The 25,016-nt window shown below is 37.4% G+C and overlaps 3 protein-coding genes across 6 annotated transcripts in view; 1 reads left to right on the top strand and 2 right to left on the bottom strand.

Annotated features, from left to right (window-relative positions):
* The window catches only part of Hs6st (heparan sulfate 6-O-sulfotransferase), a 147,286-nt gene extending 146,178 nt beyond the window's left edge, over positions 1 to 1,108 (bottom strand). For both annotated transcript variants that reach the window (XM_034968234.2, XM_034968235.2), the window contains exon 1: positions 452 to 1,108. In XM_034968234.2, the coding sequence (XP_034824125.1) occupies positions 452 to 640 (189 nt within the window). In that variant the 5' untranslated portion in view covers positions 641 to 1,108. The remainder of the gene's footprint in view (positions 1 to 451) is intronic.
* A 2,014-nt stretch (positions 1,109 to 3,122) lies between these two features.
* On the bottom strand, positions 3,123 to 13,041 carry LOC117996872 (YTH domain-containing family protein 3-like). 3 transcript variants are annotated; one of them, XM_069498159.1, is made up of 9 exons: positions 12,901 to 13,041; positions 12,566 to 12,775; positions 11,795 to 11,919; positions 11,299 to 11,473; positions 10,590 to 10,868; positions 8,011 to 8,142; positions 6,550 to 6,678; positions 4,644 to 6,178; positions 3,123 to 4,561 (listed from the first exon to the last, which is right to left on the bottom strand). In XM_069498159.1, exons 1-9 carry the CDS (start codon positions 12,908 to 12,910, stop codon positions 4,520 to 4,522), a joined length of 2,637 nt encoding a protein of 878 aa, XP_069354260.1. In that variant the 5' UTR covers positions 12,911 to 13,041; the 3' UTR covers positions 3,123 to 4,519. The 3 variants fall into 3 exon arrangements, with proteins under 3 accessions (XP_069354260.1, XP_034840899.1, XP_034840900.1); XM_034985008.2 differs by lacking the exons at positions 10,590 to 10,868; positions 11,299 to 11,473; positions 11,795 to 11,919; positions 12,566 to 12,775; positions 12,901 to 13,041 and adding exons at positions 9,722 to 9,746; positions 9,855 to 10,074 and having other exon boundaries at positions 6,547 to 6,678; XM_034985009.2 differs by lacking the exons at positions 10,590 to 10,868; positions 11,299 to 11,473; positions 11,795 to 11,919; positions 12,566 to 12,775; positions 12,901 to 13,041 and adding exons at positions 9,722 to 9,746; positions 9,855 to 10,074.
* Positions 13,042 to 13,980: 939 nt separating this feature from the next.
* Positions 13,981 to 21,007, top strand: LOC117996873 (replication factor C subunit 4). The gene is made up of 6 exons (XM_034985012.2): positions 13,981 to 14,236; positions 14,316 to 14,591; positions 14,885 to 15,103; positions 16,048 to 16,207; positions 16,838 to 16,920; positions 19,849 to 21,007. The coding sequence occupies exons 1-6, from the start codon at positions 14,130 to 14,132 to the stop codon at positions 20,054 to 20,056; spliced, it is 1,053 nt and encodes a 350-aa protein (XP_034840903.1). The 5' UTR covers positions 13,981 to 14,129; the 3' UTR covers positions 20,057 to 21,007.
* Positions 21,008 to 25,016: the final 4,009 nt, after the last annotated feature.

Here is a 25,016-nt window from a genome sequence, read left to right as displayed (position 1 = left end):
GTAGTAAGCCAGCAATAGGTTGAAATGATAATATTTTCTAAATCTCAAATCTGTCTATTAAAAAGGTGCTTAGAACTTGTGAGAAATAAAATGATTAGCAATAAAATCATTTTTTAACATGATAACTATGGTTTAAGTACTAAGCTAATTTTTCTTAGAATATTTTTAATTGTAGTACTTAAGGTTTTTTAAATTGTAGTACCTATTATGATTTTGTTTTGGGAAGTAGGTATAGGTACTTATTATGTAGGTACTAAGTTTGATATTACCTACACATGTTAGGATTTTAAAAAAAGCTAAATCCATGTGGCTGTAGTCACAGCGTCACAGGCATATTTAGCTCTTAGTAACTACTGTATTGCATTGCACACATATTACTGAAAATATTTGTAACATTAAAAATAAACAAGTACTTAATTGTATGTTCTTATATAGAGAAATGGAATGTTACCTGATCGGGACAGAAGTATCCAAACGCCACCATTCCAAACAGTGAAAGTAGTAAACAGAACAATATCACTTTACGAAGCTTGGATCTTGGCTCCATCTTTTTAATTTCATATGCACCACTGGGCAGTAAAAGGGCAAAATCACTATCTACTTGCACTGATACACTTTTTTGCATTTCGGTCGGATGCATGTCTCATTTTTAAAAATATCATAGCAAATCACTCACAACATCGGTCTATTGCGTTTTGTACGCATTATTTATTAAAAATTTAAAAAGTCCGGAACGAACTCATGTTATTATTATCGTCCTTTGATTAACTGATAGTGATACGAGTTCGATAACATTGTTTTGTTAGTGTCCGCCGGCAGCGTCGTACCTGCATCGACGCCAGAACTAAAATGCGAGACATCAGCCTGTACCTACATGAGGAGTGTGTGAATGACAGAACACCGAAGAATAAACATAGCCTGCTTTTAGCCCTTTATGTAACACTTGTCCACTGAGTCTTTTTAATTTCGGATGCATATTGAATTCACTACTCAGTTACCTACACTTAGAACTAAAAGCACTGAGATTCGAACTCGAAGATAATTTTTTCAAAATATTTTGTATATTACACGATCAAGTTGTAGGCATTTTGTTGAATTTTGACATACGTCAACGTCAAGTATGAAATGACAGTTCAAAGAAGCTTCAAACCAGTGTTTTCAATTACGATTTTAGTTTTACCCTAGTTTTTACACGAATTTACCGTAAATTACTCAGAAATACTTTGATTTTGGGCGCACCATTACAACATCAATTATTATTACTTAAATTGTTTCACTTTTTATATTATTTCATGATCTGAAATTTTGAATTGTGAATTTTGATTTATGACAAAGATGTCTAGTTATAATTTTTTTCAATTTTCAAATTATCATTCTCATACGATTATGTAATTAATTATTAATTCCCAGCTAATCACAAATATGCTATTTTCTAAGCATTTAAGCTCCTCTTTGATTGACCTGGGTATAAAAATAGGGCTACCATCTGATGTTCGATTTTATCCCAAATCTCTGTCTACATAAAAAAAACACTTTAAGTCATACGGTTTAGTCGCTGTGGTGGTCTTGATGAGGTTTTAGATGTAATTTAATTTATTTTAGTCTTAATTTAATGTTTTTTATTACTATTAATTTAGATTTGTTTATTTAATAGAATTGATTAAAAAAATTATATGATGATGTATAATAGTTTGTTAATTTAAGTGCGTATAATGTTAGAAAACAATTATATTGAATGATATTATAGTCGTACATAATATGTCAGTTTGCCTTAAAATAGGGAGAAATCCTGAAAGTAGAAACACTTTCCTTTTTGAATAAACCACAGACAATATTCAGTAACTCTTACGTTCCATTACACGCCAATTAACTTGCAGTTTAATTGCAAGAACTTATCAAAAATATTTAATCACTTGTTCAAAAAATATTTTTTGTCAATATTATAGTTAATTTATTTATAAAATATTATCAAAAAAACAAATTTAAGCCGTAGATAAGTACCCACGTACTTACGGCTAGTACTTCAATTTACCACTTTTTTGTTTTAAATATAACGAACATTTTACGCCCGCTTTGCTCGCCCCTCTACTTTGGCCGCATAGATACTTCTATGCGGGGTTTTCCAAAGCCCGTAGGAACTCTTTGATTTTCCGGGATAAAATCCCTATAGTTACGGTATGTCTCCGGGATGCCAACTTTCTCTGTATACCTAGTACCTGGTTAAAAGATAGGCCGTGAAAAGTTAATAGGTAGATAGACAGACACGCTTTTGCATTTATTTTGTTATCTACGTAGGTACAGATTTTTTCGTTTTATCAAAAAATTCGCGTTTTTATAGGGTTCATGCCCGTAGCTTCATGATCATAAATTTAATTATCACTATCAACCGATTGACGTCCACTGCTGGACATAGGTCTCTTGTAGGGATTCCACACGCCACGGGCCTGCGCTGCCTGAATCCAGCGGCTCCCTGCGACTCGTCTGATGTCATCCGTCCACCTAGTGGGGGGCTCTTCCAACACTGCGTCTTCCGGTGCGAGGTCACCATACCAGCACCTTGGGCCCCCAACGTCTATCGGTTTTACGAATTTAACTACTTTTTTTTTAGTTCGTAAAACATGGATTTAGTTTTTTAAAAATCCCGTGGCAACTCCGTAAATTTCCGAAATTCCTGGCTACGGTGGTGGTGCTGCATCTTGCTTGCTTTTTCGGCATGTTTAGTGGGAAGGACGGCAAGTTTACCTACTACATATTTTACAAATGTCAGTCAGAAACCCATAACGTACGGTCGACTAGTTGCCCGGCAACTCAGTCGACGGCGACCCTTAGAATCTATAATTTATATGGAAGTTGCATACTGCAGTCTGTGCGCAAGATTGTGTGCATATACACATGGCGACTTCCATATAATTTATAGATTCAAACGGTCGCCGTCGACCGAGTTGCCGGGCGACTAGTCGACCTTGCGTAATGGGACTTATCGTTCTTTGTAGTTAACTCGTTCTGTAAAGGTTGGGCGCTTCGGAATGATGTCAGGCAATTGTCTTGCAACTTGCAACACAACCACAACACATTAATGTATTTGTGCCTTTAGTTAGGTTAATCTAAAAATAATGCTTAACAACGTCTATGACAGTTTAATTCAGTATCAATTGAACTCTATACAAGTTCACATATTTTTCAATAATAAACAAACACTGCGAAATTATAGAAACTGAACAATAGCGATCTTGAAGTTTTACAATTTGATTAGTTTTTGCAGTTCAATATTTTATTATAAAAATAAAATCATACATCCCAAGTATTTTCTTCTGTTGTAACAAATGTTGACAACAATAATAAACATTGCATGTAAAAAATGATAAAGCAAACAATGCTATGAAAACAATAATTAATTAGGTAATATGAAACATCAAGAAGTACCTAACTCATTTCATTACAATGATGAAGTAGGTCTAAAAAGTTGCAAATATGACAAAAGGGCACTTGAAAAATTAAGGTGGGAATTTTAAAATTGGTACTTGTACATAAATAATAAAATGGCAAAACATCTTTTTCAATCAATTTTCCTTCATTACACTGTTGTTGCACTTATAGTAAAAATACATATTATTATATACAAATGTTTAAAAACACAAACAATTCATCTTATTAAATCAATGGGATAAAATATAATTAATGTCAACAATGATTTTGTGAATGCAATCAATAATCTTGCATTAAACACAAGTGGGGAAGGGTCACAAATAAAAAAATATGTTAAAATAAGATCATGTAGCACTTATCACAAATCATTATATGAAATTAAAAACAAAAGTAGAATACGAGAGAATTCCTGTATGATTATAAAACTGTATATAAAATGTCCATTTACACCTCAAGTGATTACATATTCCTCTTGTATTACAAAAGTCATACAAGTATCCGTAGATAATTATAAATTATTTCCGATATTTGTAACACACTGATCTTTAAAGTATCGTTCGAACACTACACCAAATCAGTGCACACTATATTGATATTATCATAATCATCATACTCATTTAAACCACCAGTCCTTAAACAAAAGGATCAACTCCTCTCACCACAGAATTTTCTAGTTATAAAATTACTATATTTAATTGATTTAGTCCACAAATTTGAAATAAAGTCCACAATTTCACACATCATGTGATATGAAACCAACACATGATAATTAATGTTCTGTTCACTAGTGTCATTATTTAATTAAATGTTCTTCCAGTATAAAATATCATTTAGCACATTTTAATTTGTTGAATGTTTTTTCGTTAGCGAAAGCACTGTTCAAAACAATTAATAATAATCTATTTGTAACAATAGTCCAAGTTGTAACTTGTAATGCGAGTCTGTTGATTCGCATCATTTGTGGTTCCTCATTGCAGCTTTATGTATGCCGGTTTACATACACTTCTAGTAATGCGGTACCAATTATTACTCGAGTACTAGTTGTCTATGGAGAGAAGCCAGTCCTCAAATTGTTCTCACTCACTAAGTATGATCAGTTACGAGGACGTCCACGACCGCGTGAGCCGTCACGATCCTGAAAAAGAAACCAACACATTTCAATCCACCCACATTCATAATAAACAAATAGCAAAATATTTCGAAAACAGAAACGGAACCTTATGATGGGGCCTGTATCCGGATTCGCGGTCACGATAACCATGGTCGCGATTATCTCGTCCGTCGCGGTCGTCCCTATGGTCGCGCGGGTCTCGCGTGTCCCGTGGGTCGCGCGAGTCCCGCGGGTCTCGTGGTTCTCGCGCGTCGCGGTGGTCTCTGTTGTCGCGTCCGTCGCGGTGTTCGCGTCCGTCCCGACCGTCCCGCCCATCGCGATTCTCGCGATACTCACGATAGTTGTTCCGATACCCGCGACCACCCTCGTTTTCTTCGCGGCTATTGTGAGGAGGAGGGCTGTTAGGAACTTTGCGCGAGTCTTCCTCTTCTTGGCGTCTCTCGTAATGTATAAAATCATCAAAAATTGAGGTGGAATGGCAGTAACTATGCATGATACGTAACACTTGGAGACCCTTGGCGTGCGGAACCTCTTGAGTGTCGCGCGAGTTTGTCACCGGCTTATTCTCATTGTTCTCTAATTTGATATGACGCAGTTGAACGTTAGGAACATCTTTAACATATATCCACCTAACGCGAAATTGTCCCTTCCACTTGTCTTGCGACCACACACTCGAGTTCGAATTGTAATCGACGGCACTGATCATACGAGCCATACCGCAGAAGTGGCCGCTACCGTTCACTGAGAACAAGAGGTATACCATGCCGCCCTCCCTTTCGCGATCGCGAAACGCAGCATCGAGGCGTTTATTACCGTGTTCGGTGCTGCACCAGATTTCGTATTTGATACTACGATGGATATCGTCCTCCGAGTACGATTTAATCACAAAGAAACGAGCGAGTGGGGCGCTGAGGTCGAATTCCTTCGGATTATATTCGTTCTTAACGCGCAATTCCTCCAGCACAGGGTGTGGAGTAGCGGGCGCCGCGGCGGCCACAACGGGTGGCGCGGGCGGCGGGGGCATCGGGGGCCGCGGCTGGTGCGGCGGCGGCGCGCGAGCCCACGCGGGCGGCTGCTGGTGCGGCGGCGGCGGACCGCGCGGCATCGGCGCAGGCGCAGGCACCGGCGCGGGCTGCGGCATGGGCAGCGGGGCCGGCACGGGCGGGGGCTGCATCTGCGGAGGCGGCGGCGCTGTCACCACGGGGGCGCTTTTACCCGCGTCCCATGTACTGATATCCATGTTATGTTTGCCTGGCACAATTGGTGGAGGCGGCATTCCTGGTCCCTTCTTCTTGAGGCCGGCGCTTTGCATTAAAGGAGCGGGCTTGGCCGGTTGGCTAGCTATCGATGCCCACGTCATCTTTTTGGGTTGCGATCCACTTGATACGTCTTTGAGTTCAGGTGTGCGATCCTTGTCGATCTTGTTGTGCTCGCCGAGCGACAGTGCTTGGACGCCGGCGTCCACGGCCTTGATGCCATCTGGCACGTATAACCCATCAGTTCTGTAGTAATCATCATACTGCTTGGCTCGCCCTAATTGACCCCAAGTAGAATAGTCACCGTTTCCCGGAAAATAATTAAATGTTGATGGCTGCCCAAATGCAGCTGTTGAAAATGGTGTTGTAGATGGTCCAAACACACCTGAAACGTACCTTATGATTAATAAAGATTTTAGAATTTGATCTGAAAAATAAAAAACTGATTGAAAGAAAAATATTAAGGTGCTACAAAAATCGGTCAAGTTCAAGTTAGACTCTCACAGGAAGAATTCCGTACCATAGCATAAGAATTTTCATGGTGGCCATTTTGATTTTGATTAATTAGTTGCTATACTGGCGAGACACGAGTTCACGAGATACATCCCGCTGACAGACAGACGAACGGACAGACGCAATAGGATACCGTTGGCACCATTCGGGTACGGAACCCTAAAAATTACGATAACATCCAGTGAAAACTGTTGACCTTATTGGTTTTATTTAAAAAGTTTGACTGGAATAAATACTAGCTACCATCCATGCCATAAGAATCGTGAGGATTGTATCCTCCAAGGAAGGTCATTGGGTCTGTTCCATTGGTGGACCAAGTTCCATCCCCAACTCCAAATGCCTGATAAGGAAGGGCTGTTGTGCCATAATAACCTGAAACAAGAAAAGCAAGAAATTTATAAAAGTTAAATACTTTTAAAATCGGTCAAGTGCGAGTTGGACTCGCAAACGAAAAACAACTTTTAAATTTTTATAGCGGCCATTTCGAAAATTTTATTATTTGTAGTTATAGCGGCAATAGAAAATAGAAATACACATTCTGTGAAAATTTCCACTCTACCTCTTACGGTTCATGAGATCGCGCAGACCGACCGACGGACGGACGGACGGACAGACGGACGGACGGACTGACGGACAGTTGGCGGTCTGGTAATCTGGTTTTTCTATCACAAACTATTTGTACTGCACATGGACCTCAAAATCGCCACCGAACCGAGGAGCAAGGCAAGAATACCATCCCTTGTGTATTTGTCTATTATCGGACCTCGGCGTGAATTTGGAGCTGAACATTATTAGAAACATAATGAACAACTCCAAATTCAAAACAAGTTATGGTTTGGTTGAGTTCAAGGTAAAGTGAAGTAAGGTGTTTGTGAATATTATATCACTACACCTATGAGTGGTGTCGTTACAGTGAGGGTTCGAGCTGAAAATCAGCGCTGTACAGTCTTGTGCATCAAGCATTATGCTGAGATGGAACCTATTTTTTGTGGTTATGCCACACATGACAGTTTATTCGGCGCTTCTGCTTGGGGCACAATTCTCAAGTGGAGGAAACGCCAGGATGATAACCAACGCTTATGTATAACATTTAATGTGTGACATAATTTCAGAAATAAATGTTTTTCTTTCTTTGTACCTAAATTTCACGATTTCCAGTTCAACACTTTCATACAGTTCCTTTATATAGCTATTAAAAGCTGGATTCGACACGCTGCTGAGTGTTGCACTTCTGGCTTTAATATCTAGCTTTGCATGAGCTTTACCTATTGTATTACAGTGACCTTCAAAGAACTTGATCAATACACCATATTGTATTTGATAATAGTTGATTTTCAGGACCGGACCGAAGCATCGCGACGGAATTTCTGCCGTGCAAGAGCACGCGTAGGCTGATCAATTGCCTTTTGTTTCCCGCGTTTCGTCAACTTTGTCCCACTATGCAGCTTTATTCTCAAGTCGTTTGCTGGTCACTATACCAAGCCTACTGCGTAGTTTGAATGCTATTATGAAGATTGCAACTACCTGATTGATAGTCACTCTGGCTATAATATTGGCTAAACTGCAATCTCAGTAATGATGCAATAAATTCAGCCAATCACATCAATTACGATTGTAACAATGTGATAATCACAACTTTCGTGCCAAGGGGTCATGTAAAGCTTCTGTTCTACAAGAGATATTTTCGAAAATTTATGTACCTACCTGCCGGGCTGTAGTGGTCGGCCGCTGACGATATTGGTGGTGCATAGGATGGTTGCTGCTGGTGACGCCATGACACCTCCGCCAGCTCGTCGCCGCCACTCTCTAAGTGTTGCTCCTTAGGTACATTTGCCACTGGAATTTAGATATAACAAAAAATTTTGGAAACTGGTAACCATTACCCTATTTAAAACCTAATAGCAGTTCACAACAGTTAGGTAACTTCTAACAAAACGTCGACAAGATTCAACGACGCTGACAGGCGTCAAATGTTTGTACGTTTGACGCAGGTAGTCCTAAAGTAGCCCTATTTCTCTTTGATTTCACATCACCATGGCGAATATTTGACATATCGTCGATTCAGGATCAAACCGAGAGTTCTCTTACTCTAGTTCACTGCACTAATGGGCAGTTGTGATGAGCTCTCCGGCATGGTGGTCTTATAAATGAGGGATGCTGGGTTCGATTCCTGAAAGGGGTATTTTGGAAATTCTAAATGATCTACGGCAGTAGCTAGTTACCACTCTACCAGGAAAGTTATCTTCTATCCTTATTTTATCGCCTAATTGTGAGATTCAGGGTTTGATCCCAGGCATGCACCTCTAACTTTTCCGAGTAATGAGAGTTTACAGCAATTAACTATCACATCTTGCTTTAATGGTGAAGGAAAACATCATAAGGAAATCTGCATACCTAATTTTTTTCTATAATGTTGTCAGCGGCGTTTGAAGTCAGCCAATGTGCACTTGGCTAGAGTGAACTATGGCCTAAACCATGCCATATGGCCATTAACTATCGCCTAAACCAAGCCAACTTCATTCTGGGCTGGTTTCCGCACTTAAACATTTCCGTTCCATCTGTTGATGCGTAAACCATGCCATAAACTAAGGCCATTCTGAGACGACTGACTGTTGTGTACTCAGTAGTGAACTGGTGATGTATTGATGATGATGATGATGATGCATGATTAAGTTTTAGGTGGTTTTAATGCCAAGTGTCCACTACCAACAAAACTTGCAGAAGTTGCTGTCATTGTTATGTCAAGTTCCACTAGCTAAGACAAGGTTAAAATTGACTTGCTGGTAGTAAGTACATACTTAATACAATATTTTTTACTTACAAGTTACTTAGTCATACATAACAACATTATTTTTGATAACCTTAGGACATAAAGAACATAAAAATCTGTTGAGCTACTATTGTGTAAATCAGAATATAAAAGCTATTTATGAAAACATTCAGTAACTAGCAGTATGTAACTATAATTTTATGCAACAACAGTTAATTTATGTTTGTGTTCGATTAATTTGTATTAATGAGACTAAGATGAAATTTTATATTACTAAACAACTAAGTATTAACTATTCGATTACTAAATTGTAATCTCAGTAAATAATCACTTTACTGTTTTGAACATAAACTTGTTGAACTTAAACACGTAATGAGTAACATGAAACATCTTCATTAGCTAAGTCGTTTCTCAGAAGAAAGTGATAACAGTGAAGGGTATGAAATGAATATGTTTAGTGAGTACTTAAGTAACTATAATACTTATGTATTTGAATAAGAAAGTGAAAATTAGATGACGCTTTAGAACGACGGCATCACGATACCGGACGCGTAAGCAGAGCGGCGAGCCGCCGCCGACCGGTGCGAGGTCCTTCCTACTCACAAAACACCTGCAGGCTGCAACGTCATAATCGCAAGTCTTTACCTTGGTTCCCTTGCCCTTTCATCCGCTACATGCCCAACGAACATGAAACAAGAAACAAAACGTGTAAGAATTACACAAAATAACCGTACGATTACACGTAAATAAAGCACAAATGAGCGTAAACGCGAAATACCTGATCTGACACGCCTGCTGACATTGGCCGCGATTTTAGCGTATTGAACACTTATTAAAGTCTTTACTCACGGCAATATCAATATTAATCACATGAGTTTCACTACAGTGTCCGGTGTGTCCGAAAAACACTAATAAATAATAAAGAACAAGCAATATACAAAGAATTGCTCAATGTCCGAAAAGGAATAGGAACAAAATTGGACGTAGCAATGGCGACTATTTGGTGTTGCCAAATATCATTATTTTTTCCACTTTTTGTCATATTCTATCCATAGATATTTTGATTCATCTTCCTTGATTCGAATCAAGGATTCGAGTTCATACCATTTCATTAGGAAGATAACTACGGATTTTATAAGCAGGTAGGACATTATTCATGTTCCAGGTAACTAGGTACCTTTTCCCACGAATGCATAGATTTGTACGAATGTATTATCCAAGCCATAGATTATCTACTATGATCCAAGCCTTTTCCCTACGATCTGACAGGCGAATATCATTCCATGGATGTTGAATTTGCAATGGAACGTGTAATGTTACTTATTCATTATTTCAATAGAAATCAGTTTTATTGCATTTAACAATAATTGAAATTAACTCACAAATAAAACAAAATATGTACAATTATGCAATGTTATATTCATTACAATTTACAAATAGGTAGGTACCTAGCCTAGATATTTTAAGTTTTGTCACTTTTTACAAAAAAAAGATGAGATGGTTTTAGTTTTACTAGCAGCTTTTTGTCTAGCTTTTTCTTTTGCTGTCAATGGTTTTTGATTTTTGATATCCATTGTTGAATTATTGAGACTGAATTTGATTTCTTCTGACTGTCCATGTGGTTCAAGTTTGATTTTTTTATTGACATTTTCTAGTTCTATTTCTGATTTCCTTTTGTTGCCTATATGTTGAATGAGCTCGGTCTTAAAATCAAATTTCTTTTCAAGTAATTCAACTATCCCTTCTTCTAGATAATCTGACATCATCCCATGGGCATATTTTAAGTAGAATTCTGAAATTGAAAATAGAAATTTTTTTTACTAGCAACACTACCATAACAGTAAAGCAATTTTTTTTTAAAGGGGCTTTTCCTAATATCTCACATGTCACCATCATCTTCTTAACCCATCGCTGGCTCACTACTGAGCATGGGTCTTCTCTCAGTCATGATAAGGGCCATAGTTCACCACACTTGGTGTAGATTGACAGATTTTGCACACTTTTGAGAAGTTTTTGAAAACTCTCAGGCATGCAGGTTTCTCCACAAACTTCAAGTGGTTGCTTAAACACACAAAACTCCAAAGAAGTTAGAGGTGTGTGATTTGGAAGTACCAATCAGGTGGGGGAAATTTGAACGCTACCACTTTATTAGTCATGTAGGTAAACATAAAATTAATTATTATTAGGGTAATATTGGGTAACTTTAAAAAAAGGAGTTATACCTTCATCTATATTTTCATTATTCACATCACTAGTTACAAATGTTGCCGAAACTGCTCCAGATGTTACATGGACCCTTTTCTCCCTTAATACTATGGCTAGTTTTCGAATTTTATTTTCCAACCAATTTAAAGTCTTTTCTTCGTTATATTTATATGCTCTTATATCCTGTGGACCCTGAAAATGAAGATAGGTATTTGTTTAAATTATAAGTTTAGTTTTTTAAGCAGTAGCCATTTTGAAGGTATAGGTTCAGAAGCATTAGTCTTGCACCCATTCACCCACACCCATCTAGTGTAGCAATATTGTACACAGATTTAAGCAACACTAAAATGCAAAAATTATAATTTATAAAAATCCTACAGGAACTCTTAAGTTAAGTGCCAAACATTCAAGTCTTTAACTAGTACCAGTCTAGTTCTAAAGTAGCAACAAACACACTTTTAGATTTCTACAGTTTTTTTACTTATCTAAAATTAACTGAAGAGAATAAAATACCTTTAAATCAGCGACAGCATCTAAATTAGTTATAAAATCCAAGATTTTGTCAAAACCCTTCTCCGATAATAAATCTTCAAGAGGAATAGCTCTGTTTGCACACTGTTGTCTTAATCTTGGCAAAACTATAAAATATAAGTACACTTAATACCACATTTATTTTTATATAAAATCCTGAAAAAATATTGGGTTCCCAATATTTTTTGATAATGATGAAATCCAAGAATTTGTATTTACATACAACTCATCATGGTTTTATACATGTAACAATTAATGAATCACACCAGTGTCTCAAAATAAGATTAAATAAAAACCTCAGTTCAAGGTTTCAAGGACAATAATTATCAGTGGAATAATTACAGAATGAAATGAGAATACTAGACTACGACACCACACTACCCACAACTTCATCCATGTTGATTTATGTTTTCAAAAATCCAATGGTAACTCTTTGATTTTTCAGGATGAAAAGTAGCCTGTCCATCTCCAGGATGGAAGCGATTTCTACCCAAACTTCATCAAAACTGATCAAACAGATGGGACATTACAATATCCAATTTTCCAGGATAAAAAGTAGCTTATGTCCATTCTGGGGATGCAAGGTCTGAACTAAATTTTGTTAAAATTAGTTAAACTGGTAGGCTGTGAAAAGTTAACAGATAAACACTCTTTTCCATTTATATTATTAGTATGGAAATAAAACAAAATATGTTTTACTAACTGGTTAATTTAAGTAAAAAAAATAGTTAAAAATCAGCATTTCTCACAAACCTAAAAACAGTGGATTAATTGGTGTTACCATCATAATACTGCCATCAGACTTCACAGTGTCATTTATAAACCATGACCTGTAGAATTCATTGAAGGTTACAACCTCATATATCTTGTGATTAAGACTATCCAGCACATACTTTGTTGAATTGCCATTTGCCGGATGTGGAAGTGAGATAATTTGAAAGTTTTTATTTTCCAGTATTGACTCTGTAAGACAAATATGTAATGTAGTTAAAAAAAACGCTAAACGCTTCTGGCTAGCTGTGATCTTCTGGCTAGCTGTGATCTCCTGGTAAAGCATTGCCAGTAATGCTTAAAATTTAAATACATACCTATACACATCTATAATTTTTTGCACAACAAATGTATCAGAAAGATATGAAAAATACTGCCAATATAAACCTTTTAAAAGAAGAATCCATGAATTCTCTACGCGTTTCCGTAATATTGAATTCTTGGTGTCCGGTATTGACTGCTTCTTTTTTGATCTCGTACTCATTGGGGCCGATTCTCTAGTACACAATCTCTAAACTAAACTAAATTAATAGGTCTAAATCTAGTGCTCTCCTTTTCCGCAAGCAACATTATGAAAGGGATAGCAATAGATTTAGACGTGCCATTTTAGTTTAGTTTAGAGATTGTGTACAACGGAATTAGCCACACTGTACCACTAAATTGATTTTACTGTGATGTTTTAGATTTTGTAAACATAAATTGTAAACAATAAACCATTCGTGGCCGTGGCCGTCATACATGTTATTGGTCTGTGGTGGCCGTCAAAATTCACCTGACAAATCTTTAGGCCTTAAAGGACTGTTATCCAGGGCCGTAAAAAAAATTAAAAAAAAAAATTCACCTGACAGCAACTGTCAAAAGGTGTCAAAGTGAAAAATAAAAATAAAACGTTTTTTTTTCATGCACCTACGGCTCTAGCGCACAGGGACTATTAATATAGGTAAAGTGCAACCGCTTAGAGTAGAAATTAAATATTTGGAACTAAAATGTCTTACATAGAACAACCCAAAGAATTTCTAAGTACTACATGGAACAACCCTAAAATTATTGTCAGTGCTGTCAAAGATAAAAAAAAACACTTTGTTGATTTAGATGGATTTTAGCACACCTTACATAGAAAAGGAAGTCTAAGTAAGTATCACTGTAGGGCTACTTCTAATAGTCCTTATTCTGAGACTACATCTGTATCATCGTCATCATCAACCGATAGACAGGTCTCTTGTAGGTTGGTGTGCCCACGTTGCAGTAGCCGTACACACGCTTGCTGTTTGTCGCAAGCATGTGGTTCCCCAAGGGATCCCCCATAAGACCATAGGCTATGGACTAAGAACTTTATATTATCTACAGACAGCACTTATGTGTCAACTGTCATTGATTAGTCTGTCTGCGATTGTCATATTATCATCCCGTGTTATCATCTTTAAATTGCCGGCGGCGGCGGCGGCAAAATTGGTATCAATTTTGTTGGAATCACAGATTACCTACTTTTTACTGGTTGGAATTTTAGATTCAGTTAAAACTTAAAATCTGTCATTGAAATAATAAAATGCAAGCGTTTCTGAAAACTGGGAAAATATCCAGCGCTGATAAACCTTCTTCATCTGGTGTCAAAACTACTAAGAAGAAACCACCCGCGCCATGGGTAGAAAAATAGTAAGATTTATCTTCTATATTATCACCGAACTTTTTTCTTATACTATGCGAAATTCAGTTTAAGTATTTAATTTTCTAGTCGTCCGAAAACAATTGACGACATCGTTGATCAAGGAGAGGTGATACAAGTTCTGAGAGAATGTTTGGCTGGTGGCGATTTACCGCATCTCTTGTTCTACGGCCCTCCTGGGACTGGCAAGACGAGCGCTATTCTGGCAGCCGCTCGCCAGCTGTTCGGAGATATTACGCGAGACCGTGTCTTGGAACTGAACGCCTCAGATGAGCGTGGTATACAGGTTATACGAGACAAAGTCAAGTCTTTCGCTCAATTGACTGTCAGCAGTACCAGACCTGAGTAAGCATTTTGTTAATTTTTAATTTAGAACTTGTCTGATTAGACCTATAACACCGATGTGTTTGCTTAGGCATGGTTTATAGGAAGTGGTAAAGATGTAGCATTAGTACGATCCATAACTATAAAAGTCTGTATAGGTCGCCTACTGAGTGACTGAGCTTTCTTATGTGGCCCATAATTAGCCCTTAAATTGTATTAAAAATAGAATGTACAAAATGTTAATAAAAAGCCTCAACAGTGCAGATAACTACTTAGATTTAGTGAATTTTAACAATAAATCTTAATTATTTCAGTGGCAGACCATGCCCTCCATATAAACTAGTTATTCTTGATGAGGCGGACTCAATGACATCAGCAGCGCAGGCAGCGTTACGTCGTACGATGGAAAGAGAGACTCGGACCACACGCTTTTGTCTCATTTGCAATTATGTGTCTAGAATCATTCCACCCATCACTAGCAGATGTTCCAAGTTCAGATTTAAGCCGCTGGCAAGAGAAAATGTTATAAAAAGGTAAGCTATTATACACAAAACATAAAGCAAACTATGATTGAAACTTTCAAAAACTTAGAATTTAGGCCATGTAGCTTTTTGAGAAAGAAAAAATCTTGTTCAAAAGTTAAGCAAGTAATTGAAAGAAAATTGACAACTGAATTATCTTAACACTGATGCCTGGTGCAAATTCTGTTGTATACTATCTCTAAACTAAATGTTTGGCTAACCCTTTCACAATTACCTGCTGAAAATGATAGCACTAGATTTAGATCTGTCACTTTACTTATTAGTTGTTAGTATTTAGTGTAGTAAAGACCATGCACAACAGAATTGTTGTGGCTAACTCGGCAGTACCTACACAATAACTCGGCAGTACCTACACAATACCCGCAGACTGCCAAGGCATGCTTGGCCAGCGTGGTTGATTATAGCCTTAACCTGTCTCATTTTGAGAGAAGGACTGTGCACAGTATACAATTCTCTAAGCTAAACTAAACTAGCAGGCATAAATCTGCTATCCCTTTCCCCAGAGAGTATTTTGAAAGGGACAGCAACATAAATAGTTCTGTCATTTTAGTTACAGCTCAGAGGATGTGTACAACAAAATTAGACTGATTGTCTTTTTCACTACATTGGCTTTTGTGGAATTATTACGGAACAAACCTTATACACATAAGAAATTTTTTGTATCTATTTCATTTCAAATCGAAATGTAATCATTTCTATATTATGACTAAATTTCTAATGCCTTTGTAGATTGCAAACTATACTACAGTGCTTATTAGAATAATTATTGCTAAGTATAGTATACAACAGGTCGAGTTGGTAATCGTGGAGGAACGACCCACACAGCCCATGCGGGTGACGTGCGGGTGTGCGGGGCGTCCCCCCGCTTCAGACCCCGCCAACTCAAGCTGTCGCGGACTATAGGCAAGAAGTAGAGTAGTTTTTGATATTACAAGGTTGCAAGATGTATGTGTAGCAGAGGGTGTAGAAGTGGGCAACGGAGAGGTGTTACACCAAGCAGTTGATACATGCGAGGGAGATATGCGTCGTGCGCTCACCGCTTTACAGTGTTGCCAGCGTTTGCTTGGAAAAATCACCTCAGAAGGCCTGATTGAGGTATGTAACCTATTTGTATTTATTAAATGTTTTTATTATAAACATAATATGTGCTTATGAAAGAAAATTGTATATCAATCTTTAGAATGAGATTTCGACTTTGTAGAGCGTTGTCTCTGTCACTCATACCTATGTGACGTTTTGTCAGTCTCAACGACAAAGACTACGCTCTACGAAATCGCGATCTCTTTCTAAAGGTGATGTACAATATTTTCTGCCGCATACTGTACATGTATGTTATTGAACAATAACAGAAATTCTGTTGTATGTATTTTATAATACAATTTTGTTCTATGTAATAAAATATAATGATATAAAGTATAAACTATCTATAATAACTATCTATAAATTGCTTACAAGCAACTAATTAAGAACCAGCAATTTATTAATATAAATTGCTGGTTCTTAATTAGTTTGCTACACAAATGGCCAGTGTGCTATTTAAATGAGCTTATTTTTTGGATAGCTGAGATTTTAAGGCTATGAAGGGAAATTAGGAAAATTGCACTAGATATGTACCTACCTAGCCTTATCTTATTTAAAATCATGAAAGCACTTTGTTAAAATGTTGTCAACATAATCCATATTAAGTATTACTAGTTGTCCTTTTATTAACTGCTCATATTTTAGGTGACAGGCCTAGTTCCTGAAAAACTGATTAATGAATTCCTCAATATCAAGAACTTCAATGAATTAGAAAAATTCGTTGAAAAGTAAGTACCTACCCACTTCATTATTATTTACTAGTAGTACCCGCAGAATGCCAAGCCATGCTAGGCCAGCGTGGTGGATTATTGTCTAAAACCTGCATCAATCATTATTACAATCTAAATTGTTCTGATTGGCTGAATTTGTGCGATTCTTGTTGCAACAATGCATTGTGGCCAATAGTGAGCGAGCATTAACCAATCAGAGATGATTGCGATCGTGACATTGTAGCTGTCAAACAACCGCGGTAGGGCCACTGGTGAAGGAAGCACTTGCACTATCTATTGTGCTTATCACTGCTTGCGCTGGAAAAATGACATTAAGAGGGTATTATCAGAAAGGAGCCATGATACTCAGTAAATGAGGAAGCGACGCGAGGAGAATAGGAATGCAAACGTCACAAACAAAAAACATTATTTTAGGGTTCCGTACCTCAAAAGGAAAAACGGAACCCTTATAGGATCACTTTGTTGTCTGTCTGTCTGTCTGTCAAGAAACCCACAGGGTACGTCCCGTTGACCTAGAATCATGAAATTTGGCAGGTAGGTAGATCTTATAGCTGACATTTGAGGAAAAATCTGAAAACCGTGAATTTAGGGTTAGATCACACAAAAAAATTAAATTGTGGTCATGAACTAATAATTATTAGTATTTTCAATTTTCTAAGTAAGATAACTATATCAAGTGGGGTATCATATGAAAGGTCTTCACCTGTGCATTCTAAAACAGATTTTTATTTATTTTTAGGCATGATAGTTTTTGATTTATTGCACAATTTTTTTATGTATCTATGATACATAAAAATAAATAAAATTTTTTTTAAAGAATTTTTGAATTATTCTGCAAAATGTCGAAAAAATACGACTATAGTACGGAACCCTCATTGCGCGAGCCTGACTCGCACTTGGCCGGTTGTTATAATATAACTAGCTTATGCTCGCGACTATCATCGTTGCCTGTTTCAGGATCACTTCTTTGTCCGTGTCTGTCAAGGCTCGTCAAAGGAATCAAAAACTATAGGGTACTTCCCAGAATCATGAAATTTGGCAGCAATGTCTTATAGCACTAGAAAAATCCGAAAACAGATTTTGTGGTTACATCATAAAAAAAGTATATATACAGTTGTGGTCATATAATTAAGAACGCTTATATAAAGATTATTATTTTTGAAATAAACTTAATGCATGTATTATATTTTATATCTCGTGGTATCGCAAAACTTTTCCATATTATTAGTGCATTGATTTATGGGCATTATTAATTAATCAATAAAAAGATAAATTTATTACATTAGATCTGAATCTAATACTACTACTGACTGGCTGGTCACATAATTAAGAACGCTTATCAGTTTATTTTTTTATTCAAATTTTATTAGAAAATACTCTGTGGCTAAGTCTTTTTCGTTTAATTTCTGGCGCCATTTAGTGCTGTGCAAGTCTTAAATTTGATTACTTTAGAAAAATAATGGGTAAAAATAAAACTTTGTGATAAATCTACAAGGGAAGTACTAGTACAACTTGGTAAGAAGAATTAGTCGTATAAAAAGATAGCTGATCATTTGCGATGCTCGAAAACAAGGTTTCCAATGCTGTTAGCCATTTTAACACGTATCAAACTACTTCAAATATTCCGCGCGTACCTACACCTAGAAAGACATCTCGTCGCGATGATAGGAATATGGTTCGTTTGGCAAAACAAAATCTTTCAAGGGGTCTAACGAGCACAGAAAATAATATATTGGTGAAAACAACCCTTCAGCGATCTCAGCATGCACTATTCGAAGACGTTTGATAGAAAAGAAGTTGTACAGAAAAATAGGAAGGAAGTTATCCATGTTGAAACGGTGTCACAGGCAAGCCCGTCTCGTATTTGCAAAGAGGCATAGTCAGACAGTGGAAAAATGTACTTTTTTCAGATGAAACAAAAATAAACGCAGTGTGTTCGGATAGAAAACGATACGTAGGACGACCTCCGAATAAAGAATTTAACCCAATGTACACCTAAGTGACATTAAATCATGGCGGAGGAAACGTGAAAATTTGAGGGTGTTTTTCTGGTTATTGAGTTGGACCCGTTAGACTGATAGAAGGAAACATGGATCAATTTCAATACAAAATTATAGTGGAAGAAACAATGCTATCGTATGCTGAAGACGTTCTTTCAATTATTTGGACATTCCAGGCAGCATCACAATGATCTGAAGCAAGCTTACTGCACGCAACGTTAAGGGATTCCTAATAACATAGTCAGTTTCATCTTAGACTGGCCAGCTATAACAATCCAGATCTAAATACAATTTAAAATCTTTGGTGTAAAGGCAAGAAAAGTGTATCAAAATGACAGTGTGTAAATTTTAGAGCTTTACGATGTTTCTTTAGAAGATGGAACACAGTTTCTCTTGTAAAATATAAAAAAATGATTAGAGTTAAAGTCTTGCCGCTGTAAGGCAGTTATTAAAAACCGTAGAAATGCCACTTACTACTAATTTCACTTTAAAATTGTCTTTTTTTCACATTCATGTAGTTTATTAACTCTAAGTTTCATCTCTAATAATCCTCGCCCCATTTTAATTTTCATTCTTAATTATTTGTCCAGCTACATTGGTGTTCGAATTTGTTAATATTAGATAGGAATGAAATTTATAAAAAATATATTTAGCTATTTCATATCTCTATTCCTTATTCAGTTTACTGAGCTATGTGGCTATGTGAAAACATAATTAAAAACTTCTAAGAAGAAACATACAGCTACACATAACATGATATTGATAAAAAAAACTGGAACTACAAATCGTTCTTAATTATATGTCCACAACTGTGTATATAAAAACTGTATCTTGTACAATGGTACGGAACCATTCGTGTGCGAGTCCAACTCACACTTGACCGTTTTTTTTTCTAAAAAGACCTGATTAATGTTATTGGTTACAGTTTCCTCATGGAGGCATACTCAGCATCTCAACTCTTGGAGCAGCTGAGCGCGACGGTCGTCAGCTGCGGCCACTTGACCAACAAACAGAAGTGCGTGATCAGTGAGAAGGTGGCCGTCTGCTCCCACAGACTCCTCGACGGGGGCGCCGAGGTCATGCAGCTTACAGACCTAGGCTGCACTGTCATTATGGCAAATAATAATCCTTGATTTTATCTATAAGTAGTGTCCGACCGAACCTTCGGCTTCGGCCGCTTTCAGCCAATAAAACCAGCCACGGTCGAACCTCTGGCTTCAGCCACTTTTGGCCAATAAAATCCGTTTCGGCCAAACCTTCGGCTTCAGCCAATCAAACCAACTTCGGCCGAACCTTCGGCCAAAATGGGCGAAGGTTCGGCCGAACGGTTCGGTTACTTGTTCATGAACACACTTTTTTTTAATTCACGATTTTCGGATTTTTCCCCTTACATGTACTATAAGACCTACCTACTTGCCAAATTTTATGATTCTAGGTCAACGGATAGTAGGTACCCTCTAGGTTTCTTGATAGACACGACAGACAAACAGATAAGGGTTCCTATTTAACCGACTTCCAAAAAGGAGGTGGTTGTCAATTCGGTCCGTTTTTTTTAATGTACATAGGTTTCTTGACCGATTTGCAAATATTTTTTTTCCTTTTGAGGTACGGAACCCTAAAAAATACCTAGTAGCTATAATACATTGAAGAAAAAGAAAAAAAACTACCCCATCTAACCTCAAAACTAGTTTTTAGTTTGTAGTTTCATGAATGGATGTTTATGTACCTAATTAATGTTTCTAAACACTTGCTGCAATTGCAAAAAATGCCTTAAACTATTATTCTCATACGAATGTTTCGTGCCAAACACAGGTGCCAAACGAGCAACGTATACACACAGTATACTTATTATGCAACACATTCCGAGTTTAGTAATTACTCACTGTTAAAAAAATTACAATATTCTTTATGTTGTTGTTATAAAGAACAGAATTGTTTAATGTGTAAAATGGATAGATGTGAATTGTACTTATTAAATATCAATACTGAGAAACATTAATGTCGATTCTGGTGCTTTAATTTTGTGTTCTGAGAATCGTTCCATTGTCGTGATTTTACAGTAAATAAATGTTTCGTAATATGTACATGGCAGTTTTTATTGTTATTGCTCAAGTTCTTTGAAAAAAGTCTCTTCACATTGATGATAGATTTTTTCTGCTTAGGTATGGTATAAGTAATAATGGTACCGTGAAGAACTCTTAGGGCAACGTATTCAATAATTCATCGACATAAAGATAACTCGTAATGGTCGATTCAGTTGAGGCAGGTGCACAACAGCCCGGCCGCCGCGTCGTGGTAGTACCATCATGGCTGTAGTTTACGCTCACGTTCATTTCACTTCCGCTGTCGGTTGAACGGACGAGCGAGCGAGTGAGTAGGAAAGCAAGAAAATAACGTTCTTCAAGAAAAGATAATATCGGGTGGCTTTGCGCGGCGGTTTGCCCCACCACGTCACGGTTTGCGCGCGCACGCCCGCCATTGGCCGACAGCGACTGCGGTACTCCTTCCCCGCCGCACGCGCAGCGTCTAGGATCCCAGATTTCAAATCTCGACCGTTTATTTCGTGGTGAACAGCCGAAGCGCGCGGTCGTGTCGCGTCGCCGGAAACGCTCGGCCACATTTTATCACTTGTTTTTTACACGGCAACGTGCTAACTTAAATGCACGTTAACAAACGTTCGGTTCGGTGCAACGTGACATTGCAAACGATTAGTGCGTGCAGTGCATCGTACCTCGGATACTGCTGCGGCCGACAAAAAAGTCAATTTCTTTCGATGAGTGGAGGTTTAGTGCATGTTTTTTCATCATGACTAGATCCACACTCATCCATGGAAGTTGCGATGCTCTTCGTGCGGCGACAAGGACACGGAGCGTGATTGCGAAGGGGTATCATTACCTGCGTACCGTACTAATGATACGCCGAGCGCAGGTACGCGCGCTGGCTGGAGGTACCTAATCATCTATCTACCTGCCCGCACCGCCTGCAATGTCGTAAAATTCCGGTCAGCTTAACAGCTTGTATTCAGTGAGTTTTTTTGCTAAGGTTTTTTACATGGTCTTGATAATATCGCCGAGGGCAATTAATCATAGGCGGACAGGTAAAGTATGTTTAAAATTGTGTGTGATGTAATTTTCTTTAGTGTTTTAATTTAACAATATCGTGTTCTCGAAGAAATCGCGCGAAGGGAGCACACGGCGGGTGAAGAGGGGGCGAGGTAAATAGCGGCGCAAGCGCATCTGCTCCTTCTGAGAAAGGCCATTGTGGCGGGTCCCAGAGTGGTCAGTGAGGTGACGTCACAGGCTGGGGCCGTCAACCTGACGCTAACGACCTACCCTTCACGACTGGCTACAGAGCACATTGTTTGACGTATTCAAACAGGATAATAAATTGTTCTTTCACACGGTTAAGCAACTTATAGTTTAGTCCGGTAACTAGGTAGGTACAACTTCGGGTAGGTTATTTAGCATGTCTTTAAGGTTTTAAGAATCAAAAATAGGTACCTACCCACGAATAGATTGGCTGTAAGTACCTACTTATGTAGGTAATTATTCTACTTCATTGTCGTAATCACGTGTTTTCGTTAACGCATTTTCATGTGTTCTAAATTTTGAAAAAAAATTGTTGTAATAAATGGGAAGTTCGATATTCTTCTGCCAAGTAGTAGAATTATTAACTTGACCCGCCCCATCTTCGCTCGAGTGGAAATTTGAAGTTTGGAAGAGCCCTTGGTTTCCAAAAAAATTCAAAAATCCTGAAACGCGTAGGTACTTCGATACTTTTTCTTTTTAAAACAAAAGCTAAAATACAGTTTACCAATTTTCATGCATATAATTTGAAAAATGACCGACTTTCATACAAACTTTTATCTCCAATTTAACGCTCTTAAAGGTGGAATTAAAAAAAATCGTGACTCACTTCATTTTTAACAAACCGCCTAAATAGCAGTATTTATGAATGAAACTTAAAAAATTACGATTATAACTAGGTAGGTACATATTTGTCATACAATTTATCCTAAAGTCCTCACCGTGTATTCATCAACCCTACAATAAGACGAACGCAAAAGGCGAATCTAACCGAACAATACCCCATTTACATGAATTGCCATCCCGTCGGTCGTTACTCATTTCAAAGTGATGCAAAGAATATTCAAACTCGAAAATCCCATCTATGCTTTATTCAAGGTCTTTGGAATCATAAAATATTATTCGTTTGGATTAAATTTTACATAGATACGGTCTATCTAATTCTAGCAAAAAAGCGGTAATAGCCTAGTGGTTAAGACGTCGGCCTCATCTTCTTAACAGTCCTGCGGTTAATCATGTGCACGCACCTAACTTTTCGGAGCTTTAATTGAGCAATTAATCTTTTTTTTTAATTTATTTATTCATAGTAATTTTACAGAGTTTCCTACATATCTATCTCGCCAAACTGTTGGGCCAGTTTGTTGGCGAGGTGGCGCTCTTAATACTATGTACATAACTTACTACTATATTTCCTTAACGCTATTCATACACCTATATCTATTCTTATAATAAAACTGTACTACATACTAATTTAAACCTACCTACTTCACTAAAAGATAAACTAACACAATTGAGTATACTAACAACTTACTAATAAATAACCAAAGAAAACACAAATATATAAAAAATCTAAATATATAAAAAGAAAAAGGTGACTGACTGACTGATCTATCAACGCAGAGCTCAAACTACTGGACGGATCGGGCTGAAATTTTGCATGCAGATAGCTATTATGACGTAGGCATCTGCTAAGAAAGGATTTTTGAAAAGTCAACCGCTAAAGGAGTGAAATAGGGGTTTGAAATTTGTGTAGTCCACGCGGACGAAGTCGCGAGGATAAGCTAGTTAGGTATTTATTGCTTTAAGGGTGAAGGAAACCTGCATGCCCGAGTTCTCCATAATGTTCTCGAAGGTGTGCGAAGTCTGCCAATCCACACTTGGCCAGCGTGGTAAACTATGGTCTCACTAACTCCTCATTCTGAAATGAGACCCGTGTACCTCAGTAGTGCGCTGGCAATGGGTCGAGGTGATGATGATGAAAATAGACGGTACCTCGCCGCGGCGCTGCACTGCCACACTGCTAAACTGCAAAGTTTCGCACTCATCTATACCTACCTAGGTATGGTAGACCGATGGTAGGTAGCTCACTCAATTGAATCCTTTATGTGCAATTTACCAGATTCTCAATTTACTAGATTATATTATTATACTATTTTTTTTTTTTTTTTATTATTTTTTTATTTTGTTTATTTGAAAGTAATCAACAGCGTAAATACATAATTATTATTTAAATTTAAATCTAGGTATAACAGAAGGCCAAAAGAGATTAGGTACTTAAAATTATAATTAAACTATTTTAACAGAATAGAGTTAGAATAAATGTAGGTATATACAATAATAAAATAAAATTACAACAGTGTGTGTATGATTGTATGTGTGTGTGTATGCGTGTGTGAGTGTGTGCTTATGAGTATGTGTGAGCGTGTGTGCATGTGTGTGTGTGTGTAAATGGGAGTGTATGATTGCATGCATATTTAGATGTTAGCTACTTTTTTTTTGTTTTACGATGATAGTTTCTTAATTCCTTTTTAAATTTATTGTTTGATAGGTAAAATAAGTCAAACTCAGCGAACTGATTGTTATAAGTACGTACCAAGCATGGAATTATAGAATTTCGCGCATAATTTGAGTTAGATTTGGGAACATTTAGAAGGCGCGTGTGACGCGTTCTTAAAGGTTGAGCATTAAATGAAAAGGCTGAGAGTAAGCTAGGACAATCGATTGAGCCGGTTAAAATTGCTTGCAGTAACAACATATCACATTGTTGCCTTCTATGTTCCAGTGAGCCGATACCGTAGTGAGTACACGCTTCCTCATAACTATTAAATTTTTTAAAGTCTTTAAAAGCTAAGTATTTAAGAAACTGCCTCTGTATGGTTTCAAGCCTATGGGCATATATTATGTATTGAGGCGACCAGATATTACACGCATATTCTAGAATACTCCGGACATACGCGAAGTAAAGTGTTTTTATGCATTCCACATTACTAAAAGAACGGGTTACCCG

The sequence above is a fragment of the Maniola hyperantus genome, chromosome 4 (assembly GCF_902806685.2).
Source record: "Maniola hyperantus chromosome 4, iAphHyp1.2, whole genome shotgun sequence".
Taxonomy (NCBI): domain Eukaryota; kingdom Metazoa; phylum Arthropoda; class Insecta; order Lepidoptera; family Nymphalidae; genus Maniola; species Maniola hyperantus.
This window is presented reverse-complemented; position numbering and strand designations above follow the sequence as displayed.

Excerpts from the sequence above, each read along its gene's own strand:
- LOC117996872 (XM_069498159.1), bottom strand. Across the intron at positions 11,920-12,565 it reads AATTAATCCACTGTTTTTAG|TTTTGCCAAGATTAAGACAA; the intron begins GTTTGTGAGAAA and ends TATATTTTATAG. Across the intron at positions 4,562-4,643 it reads GATACAGGCCCCATCATAAG|GATCGTGACGGCTCACGCGG; the intron begins GTTCCGTTTCTG and ends TTTCTTTTTCAG.
- LOC117996873 (XM_034985012.2), top strand. The coding sequence starts at position 14,130 with ATGCAAGCGTTTCTGAAAACTGGGAAAATATCCAGCGCTGATAAACCT. Across the intron at positions 14,592-14,884 it reads GTCAGCAGTACCAGACCTGA|TGGCAGACCATGCCCTCCAT; the intron begins GTAAGCATTTTG and ends TAATTATTTCAG. Across the intron at positions 15,104-16,047 it reads AGAGAAAATGTTATAAAAAG|GTTGCAAGATGTATGTGTAG; the intron begins GTAAGCTATTAT and ends TGATATTACAAG.